Here is a 22,013-nt window from a genome sequence, read left to right as displayed (position 1 = left end):
ATGAGAGAGTTGCGGGCGGAAAACCGGGAACTTCGGACTCAATGGCACTAGGAGAGCGGATCTACCCTTGGAAAGTCTCACTCGAACCAATGGTCCCCGACCCCCAATCGGATGAGGGACAACGGGACGTGGTTTTTTGGGCTGGAATCCAGGACTAGAGGAGAAGCAAACGTGCCAGGTATATTGGAAGGAGAATAGAGCGTTGTGTCTAGGGTGCTGAAGGAGTTTCAGTCGATGATAATGATAAGAATGAAGCCTGCCCGTCGCGTCATTTGAGCAAGTATGTAGGCGACAGTGAAAGCTGTAGGTAATAAAATGGCATCATCAGCATCAAACCCCGGTCGCAATTGCCCATCTTCGGGGGAATGTCATGTTCCACTACAGAAAACGCTTGGGCAATTGAGGTCCGGGGCAGGAGGCCTGCGTGCATTAACCACGGCTCGCACCCGACCGTATCGTGAAGTCCAGCGGTCCAGCGCCCATGCCCAAACGAAGCTGGGCTGGTAGTGCCTCTCTCGCTTCAACTCCAATTCTGGTGGTCATGCTGGACCGCCTAGCCTGCCGAGGACGAACTCCTGTGTATACCCCTCCCCCCTCTCATCATCTTGCGTTACTCGTGGACTCTTTTTCCCATTTGCCCGTGTATTCCCTTTCATTTCAATGTGAATATCGTTAGAACCTTGCAGCCCAGCCCAGCCCAGCCCGCCGCCATCAGGCAATTGACTTATTCTCCCGACTTGCTTTTTTTCGCTTTTCCCCTTGACCACTAATAAGCGTGGTGATCAAGGACAGGCATCATTCTTACCTGCCTACAGCTTACAGTACTCCTGTAAGATCACCACAAGTATATCAACCAGACCAGGACTGTTTCCCTCCCACACACACATATCAAGGACCGGGGATTTTTTATCTCTCATATCGATTCAGCCGAATTTTGCTAACCTCTAAGCGGCAATGACTTCGTTCGCAATTGGCCACAAGACTATGCTGGAGAGAACCTCTCACATCGAGTCTTTAGCCATATAGAACCTCCCCCACTCCAAAAAGCAGTGTTTGGAACTGGAGGAATAATACCCAATTGCTAAAGTCGCCGTCAATCTTATTGACTGGGTTCCTGCCCCGTACTACTCGTTGATTACGACTTACCCCGATCATCAAATCATTCAGAACTGGAGGCCGCTGAAGTCTGAAGTAGTCTCTGTCCTGTCCACATAACTGATGTAGCACATACACTACCTACATCCTACCCTCTACAGCAGAAGCTGCTCCGAAAAGCAACCAGGCTTCTCTCCGTGCTACAGCAAATCGCAACCGACGCCACCGCGCCAAGCCTGGAGGATCGAAATTTGGCTGATCACTCCATGTCCAAATACTAACGAACTACCGCGGCCTGTTGTCACAAATCATATACACAGCACGCAAACCCGATTGAGGCGCTCTTACTACATTTGCCCCCCGTGGAATCGCTTCGCAGCAACAAGAAGAACCCCGCCTCATCCGCCGCAGTTGCGCTCCCCACTCGGAGTCCCCAAGTCATCATGTTTTGTTAGATATATTCGAAAGGCGATCGTTTTGTAACCATCTCGCGCAGTCCCCTCCTCCAGATCCCCGCTGCAGCAATGGCGACCACTGCGGCTGTCAACGGTGCGGGCGGTAGCGGAGCTGCTGCATCGGCCGTTCCCAAAGCTATCCGCTTCGTTAACAACCAGGGCCAGCCACCACAGAAGAGACGGAGGATCAACGCGGCGTAAGCTCCATTTCACTTGTTTGTCCTTTTCTTTTATAATCAAGATCCCGCGACTTCTGGGAGATCGAGCTGGTTTCTTGGAAGTTATGCGTGACAGTTTCTCTTGGTTCCTACTCGACTTCGAAGCGCACCCGAGTCGCCCGTGCCCCAGCGATGCACAGGAAAAGGCCCTGCATAATTTAGAGGAACCAGTACTTACCCCACTGACGACAATCCGGGGCGGGGGCAGAAACAACTGTCCGCGCCCGCCACCTACCCTAATAAACGACTTATACTTCTTCACTATACTAAGTCGTCCGAGCTTCTGGAACTCTACGCTGACGACAGCTCCGTCTTTTAAAGCTGCCTGACCTGTCGCAAACGCAAGACGCGATGCGACGGCGAGCACCCGACGTGCCACACTTGTTCCAAGAACGGACACGTCTGTCTGGGGTATACAGATGCGGCCGAGAAGAAGAAAGACCCCCTTAACGATCAGGGTCTGGACCTGAACTCCGATAACGACGACGACTTGGACGAGAAACGCGAGGATGAGCGGCAGCAATGGAGGTCAAAAAAGCCGACCGTTCGACAACATAGCTCCACCGCCAGCTTTGACTCTTCGCGCCGCTTCTCCGAGTCGAGTCGCAGTGCCGCTTTGGCATCTTCTACAGTGCGACCAAAGCAAGAGAGCATAGACTGGGAGGAACGCCGTAACTCGAGCCAGAATGGTTCCGCCTCCATGGCCGGGCGGCCACCGAACGTGCGCAATTCATCCTTCTCGACCGAGGGTGGGAGAAGCCCTAGCATACGGTCGCCGGTGTTGCAGCACCACTCTAGTGAAGGCTACCGCGTTCCATATTTCCGATACTTCGGGCCCACAGCCATCGTCCCCGGATTCAAGCAGATGGTGGTCAAGGTTTGTAACCGGAGACGTAGCTCGATGACGGCGACATCTCCGAGCTCAGGCGCTACGTACACGGGCTTCCTTAGCTCGGGTCAATCCGACCATAGTGCCGCCCATCCGGATGAAATGCCTGTCTACGATCCCAATGACGCCGATCCCGTAGACCCCCTGATTATCAACCTCGTGGATACTTTCTTCGATCACCAGGGTTGTAACTACCCCTTTCTCCGCCGAGGCGACTTCACTCGCTTGGTTAAGCTGAAGCAAGTCGAGCCTATCCTGGTTGACGCTGTCTGTGCCCTCGCGGCTCGGTTCTCCGACTCGCCCGTATTTGGCAATGGTCCCAAAGCTGAAAATGGCCAGATCTTTGCGCAGAGGGCCAAGGCAGCAACTGTCGACACTTTTCCGTGTCCTTCTGTTGCGGCTGTACAGGCATGCTTGCTGATGGCATACGAAGGCTTCGGGGCCGACCAAGACAGTGCCTTGTGGATGTACCTGGGTCTGGCTATTCGCATGGCCATTGATCTCGGGCTCCACAAGAAGGATGGCGTCAGATTTCAGGGAGAGAAAGATCCTTGGTACGCCCGGTCTTCGAACAGGAAGCCGGGTGATGAGGACAGCACCAAAATGAGCGACAGCGATGATACACTGAGCCCGCAGGAACAGAAGAAGCTAGAACAAGAACGAATCGACACTCTCTGGTCTGTCTTCATTCTTGATCGAGTCATTTCCTCGGGCACGGGCAGGCCCGTCACGCTCCGGGATGACGATTTCGAGCTCGATTTCCCCAAACCCACCAAGAACAAACATGACGACTGGCCTGACCCCTTCCCATCCCTCATTCAGATCATCCATCTCTATGGGCGGGTATCTGATGTCCTGAATAAGTTGAGGGGGACCAAGGACCTCACACCAGAGAGGATGGACAGCCTTCTGCAGATGGAGAAAGAACTCACAAAACTTCACCAAAAGCAGGATCCAAGGCTGCGCTTCGATGCCACTAACTTCCAGAACTACGTCGGCAATGGACAGGGCACACCATTCATACTGCTGCATTTCTGGTTCCACGCCTTGATTATCGTTCTCCACCAACCGACACTGCTGACACCCCTCGAGAGGCTGAACCAGGACCACCCGTTATTGCCCCATAGCCGCGAGTTGTCGATGTCTAGCGCCAAGACCATTGCAGACATACTGGCCTTTGCCAAGTTGATCGACGAGAAAAGCTTCATTGGGAACCCGTTCACGTCGCAGCCTATTTACATAGCTGCTTGCGCGTTCCTCAAGGAGTCTGTAGCGCACCCATCATCCCAGCCAGCGTCGAGAGACGCCTCGCCCCTGCGTGACCAGCAAGGAATGATGGGGGAGAGCTACCGGCGGAAAGAACGGGAACGGACCCGATCACAAGACATCAGATCGCCATTTCCTACTGGCGTCTGCGGCCAACCAGAACTATCAATCCTGTTATAAAGCACTGCAGCAGATGCAGATCTACTGGGGAGGCGTACGTTACATTCTGACAGCTCTTGATCAGAAATTCGCAGGCACTTGGGACTGCGAGACATATACGCGCGAGGAATACGAGAGTACAAAGCAGCCTCGCCGAAACGATCTACACAGATTCCTGGTCAAGGACGAGAATTACCCAGCTTCGCCGACGGTACCTCCGTTGGCATGGTCATTGACAGGAACAACTAATTCCCCCAACTCAAGTCTGACTCTGCTATTTCAGAATAACCTGCGGTACAGCATATGGACATGGCGGCCATGACTGCTACCCAGCCAGCACCACCGGCCTCAGCTCCGACGCCGCCTGGTAACATGATATACGATCCAATCCGGCAGAGTCTGCCCGAAACCACCGTGCAAATGTACCCTCCTGCTTATCCTCAACCGAACACATCTGCTCTGCGTCACTCCATCAATCCTCACCGGTCACGGCGGGTGTCCACCTCGTCCGGCCCGAACAAATCTCTGTTGCGATATGACAACCTCTCTCAAGATGGTGTTAAGACGCCGACCACGCCCGACGGGAAATTCTCCCTAGCACTGGCATCCCAAGGGTCGAGTGTGACACTTACCTCGGCCTCCTACATGCCTACATCTCAGCATTCGTCCGCCTTTGACCAAACTATCTATCCTCCGGGGGCATCCCCGAGTAGCACCCTGACGGAGTTGCATCCGTCATCAACCCATGGCGGTGGCCAGCAGTCGTACATACGCGGCGCCAGCGGCACGAATCCGGCCAGCACGCCCACCAGCGGCAGCGGCGTGTTCAATACGGCGGACAACAACAACGGTGGTGGAGCCAGCGCAAGCGGGGGCCCATCCAACTTTGCCCAGAGCGGCAGCGGCTTGGCCTCGAGCGGCTACTCGTACCTCGGCCCCAACGGCCAGGGCATGCACCTGGTCACGATCGACAACGAGTCGGACTTTACGCAGCACCTGACCAGCTTCGAGAGCTCGGACATGCTGAGCTGGTTCGGGAGTACTTGCCGTCTGATGTGGGACTCTTCACCGATATGACGGGGAACGGTCTGCCCTAACCTAGTCGGACCGTTCGAGATACATCATCCATCCGGTCGAAGCGCCTGGGCTACCTACTTGCTAACTTGTCACATGTTTTTCAAATATCCTACCAGTATCTAAACCACACCTATATCTCTCTCACTCATGTCTTGTGGAGTGCAAAAATGCATAACGGTGGACTTCTGATTTTGGAAGCTTCTTATGATGACGAAACCATTGGCTGCGTATTTCACGTTTAAATTGGCATTCTATTGGCGGACATTTGTTTCACGTCTGGAGATTATCTAGGTTTTCTCAGCTTCTTCAGTCAGGAATAACAGAGAAAAGGAAGCCTCACGGTCGGGCCATTCGTTCTCGTTTCTCGTTATTCCTGTGGTTTCACGAATACATATGGAGGGGTCTCTTGCCCTAATGATCCTGGTAGATTAGCTTTCATGATGACGAGACGAATGGAGGAGTCACTTGGGATTTCTTGGGGCTTTTCTGGCCTGATTCTCGGAGCAAGGACAGAACGGGGGTCAGGCGCTTTCGATGTTGCGGTCTGGTCTGGTCGCAGTGCATATGTCTGGCCATGTTCAATCAGGTTTGGGTTATGGCTATGACTATGGAAAGAGACTTAGTTGTCGTGGTTCCTTGGGGTGTCGTTGCTTTGCTAAAAAGCTCCCATGCCTCGTCGATTGGACAACGATTTGCGATCCGATAAGAGGGATGATAATACAGATCACTCATAGCTAGGGGTTTGGGAGTTTTCAAGGGACGATGAATTGATACCAGACAAACATCATTGGGCATCAGCTGCCATGTCGTCTACGACTATCGACCTTAGCCGATGTGCCTGTCTTCCAATGAGTAAACGCATGCGTATTGGATGTGGAGGAGCTTGCTTTCGTCGCTCCAAGAACAGCCCCCCTTCCCCGTTCCTTCCAGCCTCTGTCTGTCTGCCCTCTTCCTCCATTCGTGATCCGATACCTTTTTGATTCTATGTGGATGACTTACGTCGCTGGCGCTTATTCATGGCACCGGCCGGCCGGTATGGCGGCGTGACCCCCCTTCTGTGAGCTCAACCAATGAACAGGCCACCACACGCAATCGCGCATTTGCATGTGAACGGACGAATGTTTTTCTCTTGGATTGACGCGTCCGATGACGGGGGTGGCCTAGTGTGTCGTTTCGCGTGGGTTATCGTAGATGAGGTCAAGCAAGGCCTTATGATACCCCTCGAGCACATTCTGCAGTAGAATGTGCGCGGATAGATGGCTGGGTTCAGGGACAAGGGAGAAGTAAGTAGAGAATTTAGGATGTGTTAGTATGTTTTCATTGACACAGGAAGGGGAGCGATATATATCCCTGTTATGTATGTACATGATAGCAGTAGATTACAGCTTTTCCGTCATCCTCCATTACTGAAGCATACCCCGGCATCATCGCACTACCTTTTGCGATAGAGCCAATTCATATGATTGACGCGAACGCGATCAAGACATTGCTTTTCGAAGTGCCAAACTTTTCATAGCGCGAGCCACATGGAGGAAGCATTTTTAATTCAACTGCTGCTCAAACTCCCCAAAAAGGAGACAGACAGACAGACATGAGAAGAAGGAAGCACAGGCTACATACTACTTTAGGTTGCCTGCCCTGCCTAGAAGAGCTTGAGCAACCCCCGCCCCCCGGTCCGCGCGTACCAGATGCCCACGGCCACGAGCGGGGCCAGCACGGACGCCGCGACGGCGGCGGCCTTGGACGAGCTGAGCGCCTTATTGGAGATCTGGAAGAACTCCTCGGGCTGGTTGCGGCTGGGCCACTCGACGTCCGCGGGCGGCGCGGGCACGCCCAGGTACGGGCAGATCTCGGCCCAGCCGAAGCCGTCCTCGAGGCGGCACACTTTCAGCTGCGGCGGCGGGACGATGGCTTTGACTTTGGCGATGCTGCGTATTAAGAGAAGGGTGCACAGGTCAGTAAAAGGCGACAGAAAGACCATTGACACAGAGTGCAAGAGAGGGAGAGAGGGAGAGAGGGGGAATGTAAAGTAACGACTTACTATTCCTTATAGTGCGCCACGAGGTTACGGTGAGCAGCTTCGTCGTTCTGGTCCGACTTGAAGAAGAGCCGGCGGTTGAGGACAGCGAAGCGGCCCATGGCGCGAGACAGGGGGTTAAAGTACTTGGTGATGCTGATGGGGAACTGGCTGAACTGCAGCGTCAGGGGCCCGATGGTGTTGAGCCACGACTTGGCCCACTTGTCCGGGTCGCGCTCCATCAGGAGGAACTTGGCGTCCGGGTAGGCCTCGACGGTCTCGGTGAGCATGAAGAAGGGCATCTCCACGATGATCTAGAGAGAGGGTGCGGAGCGCGTCAGAGTCGGGGAGTCAGCAAAAACAAGCAATCAAGGCTTCCGAAGGAGGAGGAGCACCACCCCCAAGTCTGTTAAGAAACAAGAGAGTCTGTCTCGGGTCATCGATAGGGATAGGGGGTTGATGGGTGGCGTACATCGTAATCAGCGAACCACTTGTCGAACTCGGCGCGTCCGTCTAGATCCCGCCATCACCCGTGTCAGCCAAGCCCTCCAGTATACGGCGTATGAAGCAATGTTCGGCCTCTCACTCACACGGCGGGAATGTGCCCTCGGCGCTAGCCGCCAGCCCCTCCGTCATGTAGCGGGCATGGTCGGCGCCGTTGGCGAAGACCTCTACCATGTGGTAGGGCTTGAACCCCAAGACCTTGAGGGCCTGGTATAACCCATGAGTGCCGGTCCTATGCTTGAATGGTTAGCAACCACGGTCGCGCCTTTAGGTTAGGGGGTGGGAGCTTGGGGGCTTTGGGGCTTTGGGGCTTCTTCTCTCTCACCTAGGTGCACTCAGCACGATCAGCTTCGTCGGCTTCGGATCGACCGGCGCCGGCAGGCTATCAATGTGGCGAGACATGGTACGGGCAGATACTTCAATCAGGGCGTGTGAGAATAGATTTTCCTACGGCTTACGGAGTATACGGCTATGAAAGACTAGCGGTAGGCTACACCACGGGATATGAGGAAGATGGTGATATAGAGAGAAGAATGAACGCGCAGTCCAGGCCCAATATCCGCTGGCTTGCTCCACGTGATGGATGATGGATGCCATGACGATGCGAAATCTGTTTTACTAATGTGGCCGATAGGACCCCTGGACAGACCAGCATCGGCTCCAGTGTTATAACCCCCTAGTGCCGGCTAAGCACTGGGCCTGGTGACGATGTCACCTTGGAAGGTTGGTTCTAGAGCCCATCTCGGATCTTTTCACTGGCGCAGCATCAAGATGCGAACCCGCTACCTGAACGGGGCTCTTCGAAGAAGTGGGTTATGTCTCCACCAACACACCAGCAGGATCTGGGATGGTAGCCAGATCGCGCGCATCGGTACGAATTCCTGATACAGACCGCCCGAAGGCCGTGTCCATCGTCACATTTCATAGATCGCATATACCACCATACTTCACCGCCAGGAAAGATAAGGTCCCCATACCCAAGTTCGAAGTTCCGTTTGACTCCACCAATGAATGAAAGGGCAAAGACAAAGACTCGGACTTCGCGCAATTGCCATATGTCCGGCCTAGTGCGACACTACCCTCAGAAGCTCGGAGTCAGCTGGAGTCGGGGTGTTCTGCTGCATTCACCCTCAGTCTTTCTGACCCAAAGCCGTGTTGACCGGCGCCGATAGCCGTTCCCGGTGGCAAAGCGCGTGTCGGCCGGCTGGCAAAGTTGGATTCAACCCGCAAGCTCAGTTGTTCTGGCCCCTGTGCAACCACATCTTGGGACAGGAGTTCAAGTCCATAAGTCTCCGGATGATGATCGCAGAATTACTTTGCTGATTTATCACGGCACGGGGGTTTGGGCCAATTGCGGTATCTTCGAACTGCCCGCCTCCGGGCACATGAGCTACGAGACTCGCTTCCTACAAAAGGGAACTTTCGCAACCCTCCTCACTTTGATCTCCGCACTCGTTTCCTTTCCGCCCTTCTCGTCGCCAAGTGGTCGCGCATATGCCGGTTGCGCTGTAAGCTCTGACGGGCCTCTTCCTGCCTCAGCTGCTTTGCCGTCTTCTCGGACTCTCGCATTCTGGCCGCGGCGTGCGACTCGGCCGCCTGCCTCCGGTCCAGGTCCCTGGTCAGACGCATGGCGTCGCCCCTCCGGAGCTCCTCTTCGCGGGCCTCCCGCCTCTCTCGCAGCCGGTCGGCCTCTTCGCGCTCAAGCTGGAACCGCGCGCACGTGGCCGGGCTGTTCGGCACCCCGACCAAGGGAACCTCGATGGAGTGCGGCTCCTCGCCAGGCAGCTGGAGTTTCGCGGTGCTGTGAGTGTCGCAGTAGCGTTCCCGGTTCTTCCGTCCAAGGTCTTCGAACTTATACACCACCGCTACGCTACGTGCAAGCCATGGTCCTAAGCGCCAATAAGACTCGATATCTGTAGAGGACCCTTCGATGTCCACGCCGTCGAGCCGGACATCGACATGTACCAATCCCCAGACCCAGCGGGGTTGGTCCATCACAATCATGTAGCCGGCCACGCGCAAACACTTCAGAAGCGGGAGCTGGCGGGACAGTGTCGCGACGAAGTCTTTGGGCAGCTCAGTGGGCCAAAGGTCGAGCTGCCTCAGATCTGCACATTGAACGAGGTTCTTCCAGAACTGCCCGACAATGTCGAACGCGTCGTGATCCCCCCGTTGACCAAGAACGTAGTAGATGACGATGTGTCGAATGATTCTGCTCTTGGCGCTGCTGACGTCCGCGAACCACTGATTGAAACTATGTACGCCCCAGAAGGAGAAGAGGTTCTTCGCCCAGAGCACGTAGCTTCCTTCGTCATAGACCTGCCTGTTCACCGAGAGCATGGCCAAATGCCTCTTTTTCGCGCAGCGGCACGGTTCTGTGGCCGGGGTGGGTCCCACGAACGGGGTCTGCTCTTCGGTGGAAAAAGGGGGGTATCTCTCCGCTGGAGGGGGAAAGGCTTGCCCACCTGCAGGTCGCCAGGTGGCGCCGCTGGTATTTGGGCGGTTCGACCAGGACGAGCTCGTAGATGAGGTCCCTGATTTCGCGGGGCAGGTGAAGGAACGGGAACGTCTTGGGACGCACGCGTACCACGAGGACAGGCATGGCAGAGTTGAATCGTCTTTTTCTGTTTACTAAGTCAAGATGACAACACGAATCAGCATAGGTTGGGAAAAGCCCGACGGTCTTTGTGATGGATGATAAGCAAAGTTCAAGAGAGTGGTGGCAACAGCGGGGCAGGTTGATCTGCTCAGCCACGGGCTCGACCATTGACTCACTCGCCGAAAGATATGCATCTAAAGACCTAACCTGCAAGCTAAATTTAGTACACCTACTTAAGTAGATAGCAGCAGATCTTCAGGACTATGTCACAATCTCAAGTACCTCGCAAGACAGTTCTACAATGGCCAGATCATCAATGATTACCAGTATAGGAACCATAGTAAGCCAGTCCTTCTCTATATCATCACATTGATCCATGTCATGTAAAAGTACAAAAAGGTATGAGTTCTGACTTGGGTCCTCATATCGGAAAGTTAGGATGAACGTTCTCAACATGGCAACTATCAGTAAGTACCCGTTACCGTTATAAGATCCACCCTTTCGGCCTGCCTTAACTCGGAGCCGGGCCCGAATGAACCCTTGGAAGTCTTTCCCTCGGCGGAGCTACGGTCTATTAGACTGCGGATTATTACGCTCTGGTACAATCATGCGCGCATCCAGAACCACCAACGATCATTGTCGTATAACATTACCCACAGGTCGCCAGAGGTTAACTATCTAAAGATTCAGTAATAGTAGTTAGGCTGTTAATTATATAACAGCCGTTAAATACACTATTGCTGCTAGATAATTCCAAAGAGAAATGATAACTGCTTAAGCCAGACGATGTAGAAGCTCCTCTCTATTGAGCCAACGCTCCACGTTCTCGGCAGTCTCTGCGTACCAAGCATTCATAAGGCCCGAGTCCACATAACCCATATGCGGCGTCGTCAAGACGTTGGACCGCCCGTCCTGGCCCCAGTAGTCAGCCCTCCTCCAAGGACTGTTACGAGGCAAGGGTTCGACATCGAAGACGTCCATAGCCGCGCCCCGTATGCCACCCCCTTTCGAGCACGTCTACGAGCGCCACCTGATCAACCAAAGGCCCCCGAGACGTGTTTACGAGCAACGCCGAGGGCTTCATGCGCTTCAAATCCCACGCTGTAACGACACCGCGGGACCGCGAGCTCAGGACGTAGTGGATGCTCACGACATCCGCGCTTCGAAATAGCTCGGCTTTGTCCACGGCGCGAAACGTCTTGGATCCACCCGGGCCGGCGTCGGGAGACGAGCCGCACTCCACGGCCGCTTGGTCGGCTTTGGCCTGAGTGAGGTTTTCACTCCAACATATGACCCGCATGTCCCACGCGAGATGCGCAATCCGCGCCACGGCGGCACCCAGGCGGCCCAGGCCCACGACGCCTAGCTGTAAGCCTGTTAAGCTCGTAGCCAGGCCGCTCTGCCACGGGAGGAAATTGCTGCTGCTGCCGTGGATTAGTCCTCCCCTGCCATCGCCACTGGCCTTGAGAGCAGTATCGTCCACCGCGACATTGCGGGCCAGGGCGAGCAACAAGGCCCACGTATGCTGCGTGGTGGGGTGTGCGCCGCCCTCCTTGATGCTAGGCAGGCGTGGGCCGGCGCTGTCAGTGCGTCCCCGTAGCGAGGAGCAGCTGGAGGCTGGGTAGCTGCGCAAGCAGGGTGCGTGGAAAGGCGGTGCGCTCGCGGACGGTAGAGATCAGGTCGAAGGGCCGCAGACGCTCCACTAGACGGCTATGCTCGGCCTCATCCAAGGGTACGATTGCGTCGTGGAATGTGGTGATTTCTAGCTTGGAAGGGGGGATATGGGAAAAGTGTGCAGCGGATGTACCGAGATAGTCGTCGAGAATAGCCAGCTTGGGAGGAGGCCCTGACGAGGTGGCCAGGTTTCTCCTCGGTATTGCATTTCGGATTCGCAGTGCTGGTGGTATTGAATTCGGGAGTTTTACCCCTGTGCGCATAACCCGCGGACCAGACCTAGACATCATGGTGTTGGTAAAAAAACGAGTCCGCGATGAAATAGAAATGGCACTTTTCGCTGTTGGCAGGAGTTACCAGAACGCCCCAGCGCCCGTGGTCAAAGCATAACCTCTGCTTGTATCCCTTACGTGATCAGGTCTACATGAGAGGTCGACACGCAGTTGGCAATGACTGCCTGTGGATGTTTCAATTAATTATCAAGAAGGGAATAGTGGTGAAAGCAGTTTTCCACGCGCTCAACATCGTTGTACGGAGTAGAGCGTTGCCAACCCGGCCAAGTATACAGGTATATGCACGTAACCCTGCCCCAAGAACACAGCGTCGCATCACCTACCTGATACGTCCATGAACCTGTGCTCCATGCACACGAATTCCATTGAACCAACAGCTTGAACGTGCGACGCTCACGTGTCAATGATTAGCCTCTCAATGAATGCGAAAAATCGCCAACGGGTGTTCGCCAACACCTAATTCCCCATTCTTGATCTCACTTAACTCAGGTTTCTAGTTCCCTCAGCATTCTTCGGCAACCCTACTCATCGCGCTGACCAACTTTATCGGCCACGACCATACACTTTTGCTGCCAACAGAGATCACTATCCCGGAAGATGGCAGCATCGACCACCTTTGACCAGCTTCATACACTCCTGGGAACAGGTAGTTTTCAAAACGATGAGGTGGTTGAGAAATGTGGGAAGCCCATTCTCGATGCTACCGATGCCACTTCGAAGAGCTCATTAATAAGCCCCTTGTGACAGGTCTGCCCCCTGGGACCAAGATCGCAGAAGGATTGCCATGGGGAGCGTCAGCGTGGACAGCGACATACAAGGTGGCAGCGGAGCTAGCAGATGGAACACCGATGTTCTTCTTTGTGAAGACGGCCAAGGATCGAGGCGCCACCATGATGGAAGGAGAATACAACTCGCTGCAGAGCCTCGGCCGTGCCAGTCCTGGGTTTGTTCCCCGGGTATATGGCTGGGGCAAGATAGAGAAGTCTGATGATACCTACTTCCTAGTCATGGACTTCATTGACCTCACAATGTCCCTGCCAGACCCGGTGAAGCTCACTCAGACTCTTGCCGACATGCACAAGAATAGCGTGTCGCCTACAGGCAAATTCGGGTTCCTGACCCCCTCGTGCCATGGCAGACACGTCTAGCCCAACGATTGGGACGAGTCATGGAGCGCCTATTTCACACGACTCATCACCATCTTCTTCCAAATTGACCTCGACGTCAACGGGCCATGGCTACAATACGAGTAGGCCTTCAAAACCCTCAGCGCCAGTGTCATCCCTCAACTACTGCAGCCGCTCCAAGCTGAAGACAGGGTCCTGAAACCGTGTCTTGTCCACGGCGACCTTTGGAAGGAAAATACAGGAACTGGCGTCAAGACGGGGCGTTTTATCGTCTACGATCCATCCGCTATGTACGCCCACAACGAGTATGAGCTTGGCAGTAAGTATTCTCTGGCCAGTGAAAGTAGACGGTGTGTAAACAGCTGGTGCTAAGTAGTCATGGGGCAGTGTGGCGGCGAGACGAAATGAGGATTGGCAGCGCACATATCGAGGAGTACCTACGGCACTATCCACCGAGTGAGCCTGTAGAGCAGTTTGATGATCGCGACAGACTCTACTCTATCAAGTTCAAACTCGCACACTCCAGTGGGTGGCCCGGCCTCACCGAGACCCGAGAGCAGTAAATTCACGCCTCCCCCAAATAAGAACCAAGGGTTTGCACGCTGATCAAGTTCAGAATATTGGAGGATATGCTGTATTTGATAAACAAATACTCAGCCCAAGATCAGGCAGCCGGTCTCCGAGAGCTTTAGGTTAGTATTGCAGAACTCCCTGTTTACGAAGAGAAGGGGGCGTGAGACTTTCTGGGCGTACGTTGCCCTGCGAAGCCTTTCGAATATCCCATCAAGCTATCATCAAAGCATCCATTGTAAGGCTAGCCCACTGATACAGGTATTAGTTGCGATCTATTTTCGAGTTCGGCCAGGGTGGGCGTGCCTCCCCTAACGCCAGCCAGCGGTCCACCCCCCTGGCTGGAGGAGCTTTGGTGTATCCAGACCAACGGAGACGCCTCCCATTCCGGCTTGTTATGGCTATATGACACCGAGATGACCAGCAAAGGCAGAACCAGAGCCAAGAGTGCGATGGCCATCGGGTACGTCAGCCAGGGCCATTTGAACCTCGATGCGCATGGTATGGTAACTGACTTCTCCGACGGCCGGCGCCGTAGATCCGATGATGGGTGATATGGTGCTCCTGAGTAGGCTGATGGGTACCATCACCAAGGTAGGAGCACAGGTATGTTGGAGCGGATTCGATGCGGCCTTGTAACCGGTGTCTTGAGAGTACTCCATACGACGCACCGCAGAGTTAGAGTCTCGCACGGCATTTAGTACCGAGTCAATCATAGCAAGCAGAAAGTACTCCGCTCATATAAACGCTCAGTAATTGCTGCTTGCCTCATCGTCATGAGACCAATTTTCGAGTGAATTTCGGATTCCGGGGGTATACGTTCACCCTCCGCGCTGCCTTTGTTTCTGGGTTACAGGGCGTGTAACCTTAGGTTGATGCATGGCGGCCTACGAAGGGAATTGCTCCGCGGAGGGATATCGTACCCCGGCTCATTAGCCCGACGCACCAAGAGTGTGTGCGACATGAACTTGGGAGAGAGTGCTTCGTCTATTAACTGTTCGCTGCAGGCAGTCAATTCCCTACCATAAAGGACGCAACATGTCACATCTATGCATGACGTTCCAGCGCCAGGGAGGGCCCTTGCACGACCCAACCCACTAAACCCAGTGGGGAGCGGCCACTAAGAGGACGGGTAATAAAGAGTATGGGGTAGCACCCGTAGCACCTCGGCTCAGCGCGGTTGGTCAACCCCCCCACCTCCAAAACTCAGGTCCTCCTCAGCTGGCAGGTCCGAGACACTCACGGGTCATCATCCAGCGCCAGCCCCCCCGCGCAAGACGCATCATCACAAGCCGAGGAAGCTGTGGCTCCAACAAGTGTGATTTGACGATGTGATCCGATCCACGCGTTTGGATTCTTCCCTCAATAAACAAGACTTCCCCAACCCACAGCCATTATGTCCAACGCCGCCAAAGACCGAATCGAAGCGCTGGGCAAACAGCTGTCTCCCGCAACAACCAGCAGCAATGGCGCCTCTGCCCCGAAGCGCATAGCTGGGCCCTCCAACGGCCCCCGACTCGCCGGGAAAGTGGCCATTATCACCGGTAAGCCACAATGATCCGCCCTCCATTGCCCCTGATATGCGATGCCTACCAGACGAGCTCCTGGATGCACCTCCGTCTACCTGCAAAAACGATATAGAGACTCCAACTAACCAATTGTCGCTCTCCCGAATCAACAGGCACCAACTCGCCCCTCGGCATCGGCCGCGCCGCCGCCCACCAGTTCGCCGAGAGCGGCGCGCGCGCCCTCTACCTCTGCGACTTCGACGACAGCCACCTGGCCGCGCACCAGCGCGAGCTGCGCCAGCTCTACCCGGCTGTCGACGTGCACGTGCGGCGGTTCGACGCGGCCGACGAGGCGGCCGTCAAGGGGGTCGTGGACGAGGCCGTGAAGCAATACGGCCGGCTCGACGTCTTCTTCGCCAACGCCGGCGTCGTCGGCACGCCCGCCCACTTCAAGGACGTCGAGAAGAGCGAGTTCATGAAGGTCATGGAGACCAATGCGGCGAGGTACGTTGGTTGATGATTGATTGGTGGTGTCGCTCGCTCGCTCCCTTTTCGTTCTGCAAGAGAAGCAAATATATACATATCACGAATATGGCCTCCTCCCCTCTGGTCTTGTTGTTATTGCTTGCTGACAGACACATTCGCACAAAGTGTCTTCCTAGCCGCCAAACACGCCGCCCCCGCCATGACCCAACTCTCCCCCCCATCCACCAAACCCACTCCCAGCGGCAGCATCATCGCCACCGCCTCGGTCGCTGGCCTGCGCTCGAACGCGGGCCCGACGGCCTACTCGGCCGCCAAGGCCGCCGTCATCTCCATGGCGCAGACGTGCGCGTACCAGCTGGCCGGCACTGGAGTCAGGGTCAACGCCGTGTGCCCCGGCATCATCGAGACGGGCATGACGAGCCCCACGTTCGCGGCCGCGCGCGCCCGCGGCACCGAGCGCAAGATCGGGCAGCTGAACCCGTTGAAGCGCGGCGGCCAGGCCGACGAGGTCGCCCGCGTCGCCCTCTTCCTCGCCAGCGACGAGGCCAGCTACGTCAACGGGCAGGCCTGGGCTGTGGACGGGGGGCTCAGTGCGGGACACCCGTTCGTGCCTGGGAAGATCGCGTAGTAGTAGTAGTAGTACAATGCCTACGTAATCGCCAGAGTAAACACAAAAAGATTAGATAGCAGATTGACAAGTCAAATCACCATGTGATGTATGTTCGTTGCGGCAGATTTAGCGACAAAAAACCAAAAATAAAATGGGATTCAGAATCAGTGAGAGGCGGGGGTCAACTACAAACAGGCCATGAAAAATGTGTACAACATACTGTTATGTACATTAATCAGTGTCCCGTGATATATAGCGCTTGTGCGGTTGCCAGAAACAGACAACCTCTATGGAAAAACCCTGCACCACCAACCTCACCCTCTCTATCATCCAAGCCATCAATAACGAAACCAAGTCTATATGTCTATATCCGATCTATCTCCATAACTCGTATTCCCCTCCCCCTCCCCCTTAAAACTTTGCCCTCCTCGTCATCGCCAGTACTCCGACGCGTGATACCGCGCCGCGCGATCCATGTGCACGAGCTCCAGCCGACCGTCCCAATGCTCGGGCGTACCGAGGGTGCGGGCGCGGTACGCCTTGACGGCCCCCGCGACGTCGCGCATCTGGGCCAGGAACGCGCTCTTCTTGTGGTTGAAGGGTATCAGCGGCGTCTTGGGGAGCACGATGCGGTCCCAGGCGGCGTGGAAGATGTACGTCCTGCTCGAGGGTACGCCCGCCGCCACGTGGCTGGGGCTGGCGGGCCCCGGCAGGGCGTGCAGCCGCCGGTCGCGCAGATTGGCCATGTACTCGTTGACGGCGGTCGGGTACTTATGGGCGCCGGACGTGTCGGGCCCGGGACCGATCCAGACGGGGATTGTGAAAGCGTTGCCATTCCACGAGTCCTGCGCCTCGATGCGGTACTGGATATACTCGCCCTCGACTTCACTGTGGGAGAATGGCGACGGTATGCCATCCGAAGTGGGCGTCAGATCGAAGCTTTTCCGATCCTGGACGGGGCTCCGCGACGATATGTCCCAGGATTCGTCGCCGAGGAGACCAGGAAGATCTCCTGACACAAAAATCTCATGGGTAGGATCCAGCAACTCTTCAAAGTCGGTAGTGTTCCCTCCGGGCAGACTCGGCTCGTCGAGGGAGGGGTCGGGATCCAGCTCGAGACGAATGTGCCGCAGCCCGCTCAATAAGGACGGCCCGCGCCTCTTAAAGTAACGCTTTGAGTCCTCGATATTTCGCTGTTGCATCCGACACATATTTAAGAACTTCGTGATTTCCAGGACCAAAGGGCCGATGGATCGGGTGGGGATTCCGGCAAGGGTTAGGGAGCGAAGGCGCGGATTGGTGTCCGGGACGAACGACCGGGGGTACCCCATCCTGACTCGTTCATGGAAGGTCGTCTCGGCAAGCGCGTAAGCGGCTCGGGCCGTCAAACCATTTGCGCCCACTGTGGGGATGTTTGTGACTACTGAGTGGTGGACACGGAGAGAGCGCAGATTCGACGAATAGACGGGGCGGCACAGATGCTCGAGTCCAAACAGCCCGTGTATTTCTAGTGTGGTAGGGAGACTCGCAGGTATAGGACAGTCTTGTGGTAAAAAGCGACAGGACTCGCACTCGAGATGCTGCAAGCGACCAGAAGATGCTCTCATCACCTTGCTGATGCCCCAATTAGTGAATCTGTTCCCGCTCAAATAGAGATGTGTTAAGCCGCCCTGGGTCGTTCGAATGTTATGGTTGATGATACCAGCCGTCGTCGCAGTGTCTTCGAGCGCATCGCTGAGGAGGATTTTTTTCAGGCCATCTGCATCATCGCGTTTCTGGTGGTCGAGACCATTGGACCTCTGCATTTGCCATTCCTGCAAGCCCTCCCGGTCGGCACGCTTGCTGTATAAGGGGGCATCTGCGAAGTAGCGTTCAGGATGATGGTAGCCAAAGCTGTAATCGGACTCCTCAATGAAATCAAATGTGCCGAATGGTCTGCTGCCAGCGTCCTGGGGTCTCACGAGTTTGCCTTCCGTGCGGAAGTGGGAATCGGAGCGAAATGATACTGAAGAAAAACAATAGAAAAGCAAGTTGTCGAGAGAAGCGTCGGTGAGATTATTATGAGAAATGTCTAGGCTCCATAGACGGAGCCCAAAGGCTTGGAAGAGGGCGTTGGCTGTGCTATCGTCCATTTCCCGGTCTTGAACCTTGAGAACACGAAGTTCAGGGAGGAATTCGGGATTCAAAGAGTGCTGAACGGCGGTTTTGATCGAGCCAGGAATAAATGATATGTCTAGATAGACCAGATCGCGGAAGTAGTCAGATCGAAAAATCTTTGACGTCAACTCATGCCGGCAGCGGTTCATATCCAGGAGCTGTAGCGGGTTTTGCGGATGGTTTGTGGGTTGGTTGCTGCTCTGTGACGGGGGCACCAGACTGCCGGGGTCCAGCTCGGGATGACCGTCCAGCAGCAGGCAGATCAGGCGAGGGAAAAGCTGCGGGAGTTGTTTGAAGCTTTCTGATATGGCCCGTTCGCTTGCTTCCGTAGAGTACAACCCCGATGCTACGATGGCGAAGTCGCGGAAGTCGAGCGAGCGGACCAGAGCCCGAGTGCTCGGCCTGACGGAATGAACATGCCTGCCGACAAACCCTCGGTACCAAGCCAAGTCTGGGTATTCAGCGTTAGTAAGCCATTCCTGGAGTTTGGAGTGAGTTCGTGGATGTCGCCGCTCATGCCAGTGCGTTCTTCTTTGGGTGCGATCGATCGCCATTCATCAGGCGCGAGCCTGGTGTGCATCATCCCATCTGCATACAGCATGGCGGGGAGTGAAAATAAGACAATCCTCGCTGGCTTACCATCATTAGGGTGTAAACCAAGATCGCGCACCGTTATCGGCGGATCCAGCCATAGACGCGGCGCGAACTGGCGATAGAACTGCGAGTTGACCAGACAGCAGCGGCGCCAGTCGGCAGCCGTCAGGTACGGGGCCGCCAGCTGCAGCCAGTCGGGCGCCACAGTAGCCTCTTCGTAAGAGGGGAGGACATCCATGCTCGTCTTTTCTTGCTTTCTTGCCCCCTTTTTCGTGGGCTTCTGCTTAGCCCGGTCGGAATAGTTCAATCGTGAAGGACTTCAGCAGCGCGGTTCTCATCGTATTCGGCACGTAACTTTTCATTTACCACATGCGCATTCTTGGACGGTTTCGCCTTCAGAAGACTTGGATAACGTCTTGTTGCTGTTCTTGTGGCCTGCACAGCCGACCCTCTTGTGTGTCTAGTTTGAGTAGACACTGGAGCAAGGCGGGGAATCAATAAACAGCCCGACATGCAGCTGCACAACAGCTGGCAGCGTTGGGCGCTCTTTCCCTTCCCCCTTTTCGGAGCGACCGTCCCAATGTTGCCCAAGGAGGTGAGCTGGAGGTTATCCTGCTACAGGCAAACAGGCGGTATTGAGGTGCAACTCGGAGAGAGGTAGGTAGGTAGTACGAGTGCACTCTACGCCTCCTCGGTTAGTTGCCCCCGCGTGGTGGACGCGCTTTGTCAGAAGGTCGATCGTACGTGGGTTCTGCCTCCAGTATCCTCATCTGCTGCAGGCTGGATAAAGATCGCTTCTAGATGCATGGTAGTGAGCAAGTTAGGTTGGCCGATGTTTGGCAGCGACATGAAATTTGGAGCAACACGACCAGACTGGAGCCACAGTTTTCAGCGACTATGTCCAATTGATGTGCTTGGGCTCTGCTCGCCATCGCATAAACCGCTTAACCTGACAGCCTGAGGCATATTGTTTACCTGTATTCAATATAACGAAGGAACTACTTTCTAGGACTACAAATAAGACTTTATTTAGAAACTCCCGATTTCGAGTAGAATATTTTGGAGTATATTAAACAAAAGTACAAAGAGTCTATAAATGTTGAATTCTCACAAGTAAACTATCCCCAATTTGTTCGCACCACCTTTAGCCGGTAATGGTTGGGCTCACAGCTAAAGGTGGGGGTTTGTGGCACAGGGCAGTAGGTGCAGATTGGGCAGGACATGCCTCGTGGCCTACAGCGAAAAAGTGCTTTCGAGGGTAAGTACATGTAGTTCATTTCCCTTCAAAGAGCATCTACCTGAACTCACCGTTCTCCAGATTCAAATCTTTCGTGAACTATGCTGCACGTCCCATCTACTGTGGACCTGGATAGTCCCCGCCTCTTGGTCCCAACCGGCATGACCGTAGCTAGCCTGGCGCCCTACGGCTCGATATTGTGACTGATGCTGTCGTGCTCACTACCCGATGTTCCGGGCACAGCAAGGAAGGGCATTGGTATTTTCCCTCATCACCGCCGCCTTTCTTTCCCCTATGGGAGTTGGTCCTAGCTTATCTGGTATGAACGCGATCCAACTGTGCTGCGCCCGTTTCTGCGACGACCGTTGCATGTCGCTGACGTGGTACGATGACGTCTTAGGCGACGACACATCACTGAAGTTCTTTCAGCCGAGCGCTGCCCAGGCAGGTCGCAAAGTCGGGGGATATGCTGCAGCTCGTGGTCAGTTATTCGCCCAGGAAACTTCACGGCCGCGCGCCTCGTTGGAGCAGGGTAGGTAGGCAGACCAGCATACCCGGAATGATGGTGAAATTCGCCTCCTCCGCGTACTATATCCCTAGTTGATGAGATTCTGCGAGACGTCCTCATCTGTCTATTCGGCAACAACGGCTACAAGTCGCATGGCTGAAGCGATGCAGACACTAAACGATTGATCAGTTATCGGAAATGATAGGCGGTACTGAAGGGTTATGGACGCTGCTGCGTACAATCCGCCGAGCAAGAACATGGACATCACCAGCAGCCTTTAACCCCGCGGACTAATTGAGCTTATGTATGTAGGGTACGGGATGGCCGAGAATGGCGACATCGCTGAAGATATTTGATATCGAAATGAAAGAGGAACTTTTGACTGTCCACGTCGCACGACCACTCCAGGATGGCGATGAGGAAGCTTTATGCTCGCGCTGTTCCTGAAATTGCGCCAGTACAGCGCGGGGATGGAGAACATTACCAAGACAATGACGCCCGCGTAGGCCAATTCAATGGTGAAGAGGCCAATGGGGAAGTCTTCTACCGCATTAGTCCCAACCGTCTGGACGTGTCTTCCGAGGCCATGCGGCCACTCTGCTCATCCGATAGACATGCCAGTATGCTTGCGTTGCAACTTGGTACCTGGCATGGAAACACGGCCAGAGTGAAGAATATGGGAATGGTCAGAGAAGCGTAGAGGTATAGTTGACGGCTCTCAGCGAGATCGACGCCGGCCATCTCGGAGGCGCCATTCCCTCACGGCAAGCTATATGTACTAAACATTAAAGTATTCAAGAAGTAGAGGGTGGCAAGTTTTGGAAATGAGTGTTTGAATGAGGGAATCTTTCAATTGGAGAGAAGGATTGGCATTGCCATGACCAAAGTCTGATATATCTGCATGGCTGAAGCAGGTAGGAGGAAATGGGCTACTGTAAATTACATGTAGTTACAGCAAGCACACTGCATC

At 54.8% G+C, this 22,013-nt stretch overlaps 9 protein-coding genes across 9 annotated transcripts; 4 read left to right on the top strand and 5 right to left on the bottom strand.

The window, feature by feature from the left end:
* Nucleotides 1-1,619: 1,619 nt before the first annotated feature.
* PG994_002218 (uncharacterized protein) lies at nucleotides 1,620-5,159 on the top strand (the record flags this gene model as incomplete). Its single annotated transcript, XM_066853627.1, has 4 exons — nucleotides 1,620-1,747; nucleotides 2,090-4,067; nucleotides 4,114-4,293; nucleotides 4,383-5,159. The coding sequence occupies 4 exons, from the start codon at nucleotides 1,620-1,622 to the stop codon at nucleotides 5,157-5,159; spliced, it is 3,063 nt and encodes a 1,020-aa protein (XP_066721768.1).
* Nucleotides 5,160-6,801: 1,642 nt separating this feature from the next.
* On the bottom strand, nucleotides 6,802-8,082 carry PG994_002217 (uncharacterized protein; the record flags this gene model as incomplete). The annotated part of the gene is made up of 5 exons (XM_066853626.1): nucleotides 6,802-7,087; nucleotides 7,201-7,490; nucleotides 7,649-7,689; nucleotides 7,767-7,912; nucleotides 8,006-8,082. The coding sequence occupies 5 exons, from the start codon at nucleotides 8,080-8,082 to the stop codon at nucleotides 6,802-6,804; spliced, it is 840 nt and encodes a 279-aa protein (XP_066721767.1).
* A 1,032-nt stretch (nucleotides 8,083-9,114) lies between these two features.
* On the bottom strand, nucleotides 9,115-10,020 carry PG994_002216 (uncharacterized protein; the record flags this gene model as incomplete). Its single annotated transcript, XM_066853625.1, has 1 exon — nucleotides 9,115-10,020. One exon carries the CDS (start codon nucleotides 10,018-10,020, stop codon nucleotides 9,115-9,117), a length of 906 nt encoding a protein of 301 aa, XP_066721766.1.
* A 1,033-nt stretch (nucleotides 10,021-11,053) lies between these two features.
* Nucleotides 11,054-12,243, bottom strand: PG994_002215 (uncharacterized protein; the record flags this gene model as incomplete). The annotated part of the gene is made up of 3 exons (XM_066853624.1): nucleotides 11,054-11,296; nucleotides 11,343-11,804; nucleotides 11,947-12,243. The coding sequence occupies 3 exons, from the start codon at nucleotides 12,241-12,243 to the stop codon at nucleotides 11,054-11,056; spliced, it is 1,002 nt and encodes a 333-aa protein (XP_066721765.1).
* Nucleotides 12,244-12,923: 680 nt separating this feature from the next.
* Nucleotides 12,924-13,936, top strand: PG994_002214 (uncharacterized protein; the record flags this gene model as incomplete). Its single annotated transcript, XM_066853623.1, has 3 exons — nucleotides 12,924-13,372; nucleotides 13,517-13,692; nucleotides 13,761-13,936. 3 exons carry the CDS (start codon nucleotides 12,924-12,926, stop codon nucleotides 13,934-13,936), a joined length of 801 nt encoding a protein of 266 aa, XP_066721764.1.
* A 408-nt stretch (nucleotides 13,937-14,344) lies between these two features.
* Nucleotides 14,345-14,659, bottom strand: PG994_002213 (uncharacterized protein; the record flags this gene model as incomplete). Its single annotated transcript, XM_066853622.1, has 1 exon — nucleotides 14,345-14,659. One exon carries the CDS (start codon nucleotides 14,657-14,659, stop codon nucleotides 14,345-14,347), a length of 315 nt encoding a protein of 104 aa, XP_066721763.1.
* Nucleotides 14,660-15,339: 680 nt separating this feature from the next.
* PG994_002212 (3-oxoacyl- reductase) lies at nucleotides 15,340-16,565 on the top strand (the record flags this gene model as incomplete). The annotated part of the gene is made up of 3 exons (XM_066853621.1): nucleotides 15,340-15,487; nucleotides 15,625-15,955; nucleotides 16,103-16,565. The coding sequence occupies 3 exons, from the start codon at nucleotides 15,340-15,342 to the stop codon at nucleotides 16,563-16,565; spliced, it is 942 nt and encodes a 313-aa protein (XP_066721762.1).
* A 413-nt stretch (nucleotides 16,566-16,978) lies between these two features.
* Nucleotides 16,979-19,536, bottom strand: PG994_002211 (Leucine rich repeat domain containing protein; the record flags this gene model as incomplete). Its single annotated transcript, XM_066853620.1, has 2 exons — nucleotides 16,979-19,155; nucleotides 19,344-19,536. 2 exons carry the CDS (start codon nucleotides 19,534-19,536, stop codon nucleotides 16,979-16,981), a joined length of 2,370 nt encoding a protein of 789 aa, XP_066721761.1.
* A 1,227-nt stretch (nucleotides 19,537-20,763) lies between these two features.
* Nucleotides 20,764-21,743, top strand: PG994_002210 (uncharacterized protein; the record flags this gene model as incomplete). The annotated part of the gene is made up of 2 exons (XM_066853619.1): nucleotides 20,764-21,071; nucleotides 21,452-21,743. 2 exons carry the CDS (start codon nucleotides 20,764-20,766, stop codon nucleotides 21,741-21,743), a joined length of 600 nt encoding a protein of 199 aa, XP_066721760.1.
* Between the last annotated feature and the right edge of the window lie 270 nt (nucleotides 21,744-22,013).

The sequence above is a fragment of the Apiospora phragmitis genome (genome assembly GCF_038363925.1).
Source record: "Apiospora phragmitis strain CBS 135458 chromosome Unknown utg000002l:1.0-5516284.0:1.0-5523493.0, whole genome shotgun sequence".
Lineage (NCBI taxonomy): Eukaryota > Fungi > Ascomycota > Sordariomycetes > Amphisphaeriales > Apiosporaceae > Apiospora > Apiospora phragmitis.
This window is presented reverse-complemented; position numbering and strand designations above follow the sequence as displayed.